The following is an 8,955-nucleotide window of genomic DNA, read 5'->3' as shown; positions in this document are numbered from 1 at the left end:
CTCTTACATTTTCCATTTGCTTGATATATCTTTTTCCAACCTTTGATTTTTAGTCTGTTTTTGTCATTATCTCTAAGGTGTGTCTCTTGTAGGCAGGATATGGATGGGTGTGTTTTCTTATCCAATCTGCAACTCTCCGTCTAAAGAGGTCTTTTGCAGCAGATTTTCCCAGTGCAATATGATGTTTGATTTCTTAACTACTGCTTCCATGGGTGTTGATCGTGGATCCAAGTAAAATGAAATCCCTGATTATTTCAGTCTTTTTACCATTTATCATAATGTTGTTTATTGGTACAATTGTGAAGATTTTATTTATATTTATGTTGAGACCTAATCCATACTGCAGACTGTAGTCTTTGTTCTTCATCAGTAAATGCTTCAATCATGTTCATTTTTAGGAAGCAAGATTGTGTCGTCAGCATATCATAGGTTGTTAATGAGTCTTCCTCCAATACTAATGCTGCATTTTACTTGGATCATTTGCATAGCATACCAATTGAATAAGTATGGTGAAAGGATACAACCCTGACACACACCCTTCCTGATTTTAAACTATGCAATGTTCCCTTGTTCTGTTCAAACAACAGCCCATTTGTTTACGTACAGGTTTCTCATGAGAAAAATTAAGTGATACAGAATTCTCATTCTTCACAATGTTATCCATAATATGTTATGATCCATACAGTTGAATGTCTTTGCATAGTTAATAAAACATAGGTAAACTTGGTCAGCCAAGATCCATATGATATCAACAATGATATGCCTTGATCCATATCCTTTCTATCTGGCTTGAATTTCTGGAATTTCCCTGTCAATATACTGCTGCAATTGTTTTTGAATTATCTTCAGTAAAATATTACTTGTGTGTGATATTAATGATAGTGCTTGATAATTTCCACAATCTCTTGAATCACCTTTCTTTAGAATGGGCACAAATATGAATTTCTTCCAGTCACTTGTCCATGTAGCCAAGTTTCTGGGCATAGACAAGTAAGCATCTTCAGTGCTTCATCCCTTTGTTGAAACACCTCAATGGGTGTGGTAGTTACGTTTGTGTGTCAACTTGGCTAGGCCTGGTTGAGTGGCTTGGCAGCTGGATTTAGTTATTCCCCATGATAAGATTGATAATTAACAACATGGTGGAATGTATTGGAGCAGCTGAATAGCTGCTTTACGGATGTGGTCTACTTCCCATATATAAGTAGCAGCTTTGGGAATGGTCTCCAGCTTATGACACGCTTGAACCCTGCATGTAGCCGAGTCATTGTTCAGCAGCCTGCCATACTCTGCCGACCTTGGGACTTTCAATGGACTTGAATGAATGCCTGCTATGTGGTTAGGTAACATTAGGACTGTACCTTTTTACTTGTCAACCTTGGGCTTGTCAGCCTTAGCAGTCAGCAGCTGTCTGAGTGAAGAAAAGCCTCTAGCTTCAGTGAGCCAGGAGCAGGAGGCAGAGCTGCAGCCCAGGGCTGAGGGGCTTTCACCCAGTGCCTAGAGCCTAGCACTTTTAACTTGGACTTAAAGCCTCCAAACTGTAAGAGAACAAACTCCTGTTTTTTAAAGCCATCTCATTTGTGGTATATTCTTGTCAGAGCGGCACTAAGTAACCAGAACAATGAGTATTCCGTCAGTTACTGAAGCCTTGTTTTTCACTAATTCCTTCAGTGCATTTTGGATTTGTTATTTCATTACCATTCGTTCTTGATCATGTGCTACCTCCTGAAATAGTTGAACATCGACCAATTCTTTTTGGTACAGTGGCTCTGTATATTCTTTCCATCATCTTTTGATACTTCTGTATCATTCTAATTTTGTCCGTAGAATCCTTCAGTATTGCCACATGGAACTTGAATATTTTCTTCAATTCTTTCAGCTTGAGAAGTGCAGAGCATGTTTTTCCCTTTTGGTTTTCTAACTCCAGGTCTTTGCACATTTCATTATAATGTTTACTTTGTCTTCTTGAACTGACCTTTGAAATCTTCTGTTCAGCTCTTTTATCTTGTCATTTTTTTGCATTCGCTTTAGCTACTCTCCATTCAAGCAATTTCAGAGTCTCTTCTGACATCCATTTTGCTCTTTTCTTCCTTCCCTGTCTTTTTAGTGACCTTTGACTTTCTTCATGTGTGATGTTCTTGATGTCTTCCTACAACTCCACTTGTCTTCAGTCATTGGTCTTCAATGCATCAAATTTACTCTGATGATCTGTAAATTCAAGTGGGAGGTAATTGAGGTCATATTTTGGCCCTCCTGGACTTGTTTTGTATTCAGCTTCAACTTGGACTTGCATATAAGCAATTAATGGGCTGTTCCACAGTCATCTCCTGACCTTGTTATGACTAATGATATTGAGCTTCTCCATTGCCTCTTTCCACAGAAGTAGTCAATCTAATTTTTGTGTATTGCATTTGGTGAGGTCTATGCATATAGCTGCTGTTCATGTTGTTGAAAAAAACATCTTGTCTGCCAGTTTGCTATACTGTGTTGCTGTGAGGCTAGAGGCTATGCCACCAGTATTTCAGATACAGCAGGGTCACCAGTGGTGGTCAGGTTTTAGCAGAGCTTCTAGACTCAGATAGACTGGGATGAAGGAAGAGGCCATCAACTTCTCAGAAAACTGGCCAGTGAAATCCTTATGAATATCAGTGAGACAATATCTGATACATTACTAGAAAATATTATGAATATCCCTGAAACTTTGTTGGATATACTGCCAGAAGATGAGCCCCTCAGCTTGGAAGGCACTCAAAGTAAGGCTGGGGAAGAGCTCTTTCCTCAAAGTAGACTTGACCTTAATGACATGGATGGAGTAGAGCTTTTGGGATCTCCATTTGCTGATGGGACACAACTCAAAATGGGAAGAAACAGCTACAAACATCTGTTAATAATTGAATGAGGAACGTATGAAGTATAAATGTGGGAAAATTGGATGTTGTCCAAAATGAAATGGAAAGCATAAAAATCAATAACCTAGGTATTAGTGAGCTGAAATGGTCTGGTTTTGGCCATTTTGAATTAGACAATCATATAAGGAGCTCTGGTAGCTTAGTGCCTAAGGCACTTGACTGCTAACCAGAAGGCTGGCGGTTCAAACCCACCAGCCACTCCTTGGAAGTAAGATGGGGCAATCTACTTCTGTAGTGATACTGCCTCGGAAACCCAAGGAGGGGTCAGTATGAGTCGGGTCCGACTTGACGGCACATAACAACAACAACAATAACATGATCTAATAGGCTGGGCATGAAAAATTAAAGAGGAATGGCATTGTATTCATCATCACAGAATGTTTCAAGATCTCTCCTAAAGTACAATGCTGTCAGTGATACACTAATATGCATATGCCTACAAGGAAGGCCAGTTAGTACTACTATTATTCAAATTTATACACCAACCACTATAGCCATAGATGAGGAAATTAAAGATTTTTATCAATTTCTGTAGTCTGAAATTGACCAAACTTGCAACTATGAGATATTGATTATTACTGGTGACTGGAATGTGAAATTTGGAAACAGAAAAGAATCATGGGTAGTTGGAAAATAAGGCCTTGGTGATAATAACCATGCTGGAGATCACATGATAGAATTTTGCAAGACCAATGACTTGTTCATTGCAAATACCTTTTTAAACAACATAAACAGTAGCTATACATGTGGAGTTCACCAGGTGGAATACACAGGAATCAGATCAACTATGTTCTGGTTACCTAGTGCCACTCTGACAAGAATATACCACAAATGGGATGGCCTTAACAAACAGAAGTTTATTCTTACAATTTGGAGGCTTTAAGTCCCAGTTCAAAGTGCCAGGCTCTAGGGGCTGTATGAAAGTCCCTCAACCTTGGGCTTCAGCTCTGCCTCTTGCTCCCAGCCCACTGAAGCTAGAGATACCTCGTCACTCAGGCAGCTACTGGCTGCTGAGGCTAACAAGCCAAGGTTGACAAATAAAATGGCACAGTCTCAATGTTACCAAACCACATGGAAGGCCATTAATTTAAGTCCATTGTAAGTCCCATGGTTGGCAGAGCATGACAGGCTGCTGACCAACACACAGCTACATGCGGGGTCCAAGCGTGCCATAAGCTAGACACTATCCCCTAGGCTTCTCATTATATACAGAAAGCAGATCACTTTCCCTAAGGCAGCTACTCAGCTGCTCACAGTAGATTCCACCATGGAGTTGATTACCAGTCTCATCATGGAGAATACTACAACCAGGCCCACCCAAGTTGACACACAAACTGAACTACCACAATTCCACCCCTTGTCAACTTGGCATCTGTACGTATCTTTCTCACTGGGTAGCTCCAGTCCCCTAATTCCTCTAAGTGGCAACCTCATCCCTTGGCCTGGCGGGCCCATTCCTCTCCCTCTTGGGCATGGAGGCCCTGCCCCCTCATTCTTCGGCAGTGGCTATGGCTCCATTCCACTGGCTCACATGAATGAGCAACCCCACACTCCAAAACTAAGTTGTTGAAGGCCTGGCCCTTTGAACTTGGACTTAAAGCCTCCAAACTGTAGGAGAATGAACTCCCATTTGTTAAGGCCATCCCATTTGTGGTATATTCTTGTCAGAGTGGCACTAGGTAACCAGAACAAACTACATATGTGGAAAGAGGCTATGGAGAAGCTCAATATATTCAGCCAAAACAACACCAGGAACTGAATGTGGAATAGACTATCAATTGCTCATGTTGTTGTTGTTGTTATGTGCCGTTGAGTCAGACCTGACTCATAGCAACCCCTCCTTGGGTTTCCCAGGCGGTGTCACTATGGAAGTAGATTGCCCAACCTTCCTTCCGAGGAGTGGCTGGTGGGTATGAACCGCCAGCCTTCTGGTTAGCAGTCAAGTGCCTTAGGTACTACGCTACCAGAGCTCCCACCAATTGCTCATATGCAAGTCAAATTGAAGCTAAAGCCAATTAAAACAAGCCCATGAGAGCCAAAATATGACCTTGATTATATCCCACCTGAATTTAGAGACCATCTGAAGAATAGATTTGACACAGTGAACACCAAGGACTGAAAACCAGACAAATTGTGGAATGACATAAAGAACATCATCCATGAAGAAAGCAAAAGGTCATTAAAAAGACAGGGAAGGGAGAAAAGACCAAAATCAATGTCAGACGAGACTGAAACTTATTCTTGAACAAAGAGTAGCTAAAGCAAATAGAAGATATGACAAGTTAAAAGAGCTGAACAGGAGATTTCAAAGAGCAGCTTGAGCAGACAAAGCCAATTACTATAATGAAATGTGCAAAGACCTGGAGTTAGAAAACTCAAAGGAAAGAGCACACTTGGCATTTCTCAAGCTGAAAGAACTGAAGGAAAAATTGAATCCTAGATAGCAATGCTGAAAGACTCTATGGGCAATATTAATATTGGAAGATTCTATATTGAATGATTCAGGAAGCATCAAAAGAAGATTGAAGGAAATACCCATAGTTGCTGTACAAAAAGGAATTGGTTGATGTTCAACTATTTCAGGATGTAGCATATGATCAAGAACCAATGGTGTAGAAGGAAGAAGTTGAACCTGCATTGAAGGAATTGGCATAAAACAAGGTTCCAGGAATAGATAGAATAACCATTCAGATGTTTCAGCAAACAGATGCCTCACTGGAGGCACTTACATGTCTCTGCCAAGTAATTTGGAAGAGAGCTACTTGGCCAACATGCTTGAAGAAAGCCATATTTGTAGCCACTGCAAAGAAAGGTGACTCAATAGACCTTGGAAATTTTTGAACAATATCATTAATATCACACACAAGTAAAATTTAACTGAAGATCGTTCAAAAACAGTTGGAACAGTATATTGATAGGGAATTTCCAGAAATGCAAGCTGGATTCAGAACAGGACATGGAATGAGGGATATCATTGCTGATGTTAGATGGATCTTGGCTGAAAGCAAAGAATACCAGAAAGGTGTTTACTTGTGTTTTATTGACTTTGCTAAAAAAGCATTCGACTGTGTGGATCATAACAAATTAGGGTAACATTGAGAAGAAAGGGAATTCCAGAACAGTTAATTGTACTCATGAGGAGCCTGTACATAGACCAGGAAACTGTCATTTGAACAGAACCAGGGGATACTGCATGGTTTAAAATCAGGAAGGGTGTATGTCAGGATTGTATCCTTTCACCATACTTATTCAATCTGCATGCTAAGCAAACATCCAAGAAGCTGAACTATATGAAGAAGAATACAGGATCAGGATTGGAGGAAGACTCATTAACAATCTGCGATATGCAGATGACACAACCTTGCTTGCTGAAAGTGAAGATGACTTGAAGCACTTACTGATAAAGATTGAAGACTACAGTCTCCAGAATGGATTACACCTCAACATAAAGAAAATGAAAATCCTCACAATTGGACCAATAAGCAGCATCATGATAAATGGAGAAAAGACTGAAGTTGTCAAAGAGGTCATATTACTTGGTTCCATAATCAACACCAATGGAACCAGTAGTCAAGAAATCAGACGTTGTATTGCACTGGACAAATATGCTGCAAAGAAACTCTAAAATGTTAAGCAAAGATGTCTTTTTGAAGGCCAGAGTATGCCTAAACCAAGCCATAGTATTTTCAGTGGCCTCATATGCACATGAAAGCTGGACAGTGAATAAGGAAGACCAAAGAAGAATTGATGCTTTTGAGTTGTGGTGTTGGGGAAGAATACTGAAAGTACCAAGGACAAATCTGTCCTGGAAGAAGTGCAGCTGGAATTCTCCTTGGAAATGAGAATGACCAGACTTCATCTCACCTACTTTGGTCATTTTATCAGAAGGGACCATTCCCTGGAGAAGGATATCATGACTGATAAAGTAGAGGGTCAGCAAAAATGAGGAAGACCCTTAATGAGATAGATTGACACAGTGGCTATAAGGGTGGGCTCAGGTATAGCAAGGATTGTGAGGATGGTGCACGACTGGGCAGTGTTTCGTTCTGTTGTATACAGGGTTGCTATGAGTCGGAACCTACTCAAAGGCACATAACAACAACAATTCATTCATCTGATGGGAGTCATAAAGCCATGGCTAGAAGAGCCATATTAAATAATTTACAGCACCACAGGTAGAAACATAATGAATTATTAATATTTTTGCTTTAGACAATTATATTGTATGGCATTTAAAAATAAAAAATTAACTTTATATTTATCTGCATTTATTCTATGTTCAGAACTCTTCATTTTTTGTCTATGCCATAAGTTACCAAAGTTTTTTTTTTTTAAATATGGTAAAATTTATAACTATTAGCATTTACAACTAATACCAGCTCCTACCTTCTCCTGGTTTTGTTAGGTAACAGGGAATATGTTTGACTTGTGTAATTCATTTGTGCTCACTTAGAATTTCAGAACTATTTGACTGCATGTATCAGAAGAGTTCCTGGCCTAGTGTTCAACGTCTGACAGGTTCACTTCAAATGATCTTATTTTTAAAGATGTGTTTAGAAGTTCTCTTTCTGAAGTTAAAACTTGAGCCTATTTTTTGTGAGTCTTTTTGTTTCTGCCTCTTAACTCCTTGCTCTCATGTGTAGAGGATGAAGACCACTTTGTCTTACTTTCTAACACTCCCATTTTAGTAACATTGCACATGTATAAAGATAGTTAAGAGTCCCTTCTCATCACAATTCTCTTTTGTAGATAAAAACATTCTGAACTTCTTTAAGGTTATTACATAGAGAAGGACCTGCCATTTTTTTTGTAGTATTTTTTCCTGAACATTTCACAGAATTATTTTAGTCAGAATAGGTGTAAATAGGGAGCTCTGGTGGAGTAGTGGGTAAGGCATTTGGTTGCTGACCACAAGGTCAGCAGTTCAAGCCCAACCAGGGGGCTCCATGGGAGGAAGATGAAGCAATCTACCTCCGTAAAGTTTCACAGCCTTGGGAACCCAATGGTGGTCAGTAAGAGTTGGAATTGACTCCATGACAGTGGGCTTGGGGTTGGATGTGTAAATAAGTAGTAGTAATATTCACCAAGATAAAGGAGCCAGGATTCTTATGGGGCTAATATTGGTTTTGAGCAAGTCCTAGGGCACCAAAAGAAGAGAGTGTTAATTTTAAAGGTCCCAGCTTGAGACCCTTGAGAATTTAAGTTATAAATATATGAGTTCTGACTGCTCTGACTCTTTAGATTTATGTCTATGATCCTTGTAGTAAAGGGCTGAATTTGAACCCTCTCCCTGCAGCTATGACTTATCTTAGTCTAGACACATACTTTTTCAAAAGTTCAAGGATTCTGAAATTGAGTACGTGCCCTTTAAAAGCTATGTTTAGCTGAGAACCTGGTTTATTCTAGACTCTACGAAATGCTCTAGGTATGTTACTTGTCTAAGGGTGGGGCAGGAGGAAAAGAGAAGAATGCGAAATCTTGAATTTTTCTGAATAAAGTATATTTAGTTATGAGGGGGAAAAACTGAACAGGTAGGGCTGATTTTGTAGTGGAATTTCTAAGCACTTATATTAGTTATGAAGATAACTAGAAGACTGACTTACTTTCAAGCTGTCCCCTTTAATTCAGTGTCCAGAGCATAACGTTTTCTTTTTGTTTTTTTTCCCCCTCAAGGGGTGCTACATCCATTGTATACAGATGCAAACAGAAGGGGACCCAGAAGCCTTATGCTCTCAAAGTATTAAAGAAAACAGTAAGTGTATTTCATTATATAATAGCATTTTTAAGGGACCTGGTGACCTGGAGAAATCAGGAATCTTGACTTAAAAGACAAAAAGGCCAGGGAGCCACTATGAACAATTCACTGTTTGAATCTTGATTGTGAGAGTGCAATCAAATTTGTTGTTATCTGATGAAAACCACATGTCTCTTAAAAAACAACTGGTTCTCAGATAGGATGTTCTGGGAAGGGAAAAGGAAAGAGAAAGTAAAAACATTTAAAGCTTACAAGTAAGTACACCTCACTTTATATATATGCCATGTTCGTGAA

General features: G+C 39.5%; 1 protein-coding gene across 1 annotated transcript in view; it reads left to right on the top strand.

Moving 5' to 3' along the window:
- The window catches only part of CAMK4 (calcium/calmodulin dependent protein kinase IV), a 453,274-nt gene that overhangs the window by 197,011 nt on the left and 247,308 nt on the right, over positions 1–8,955 (top strand). The window contains exon 2 of the mRNA XM_007947593.2: positions 8,580–8,658. Within this exon, the coding sequence (XP_007945784.1) occupies positions 8,580–8,658 (79 nt within the window). The remainder of the gene's footprint in view (positions 1–8,579; positions 8,659–8,955) is intronic.

Source organism: Orycteropus afer, unplaced genomic scaffold, assembly GCF_000298275.1.
Source record: "Orycteropus afer afer isolate SDZICR_OR568_19922 unplaced genomic scaffold, OryAfe1.0 scaffold00191, whole genome shotgun sequence".
Classification (NCBI taxonomy): domain Eukaryota; kingdom Metazoa; phylum Chordata; class Mammalia; order Tubulidentata; family Orycteropodidae; genus Orycteropus; species Orycteropus afer.
The sequence above is the reverse complement of the archived record's forward strand: the minus strand, read 5'-3'. Positions and strand labels throughout refer to the sequence as shown.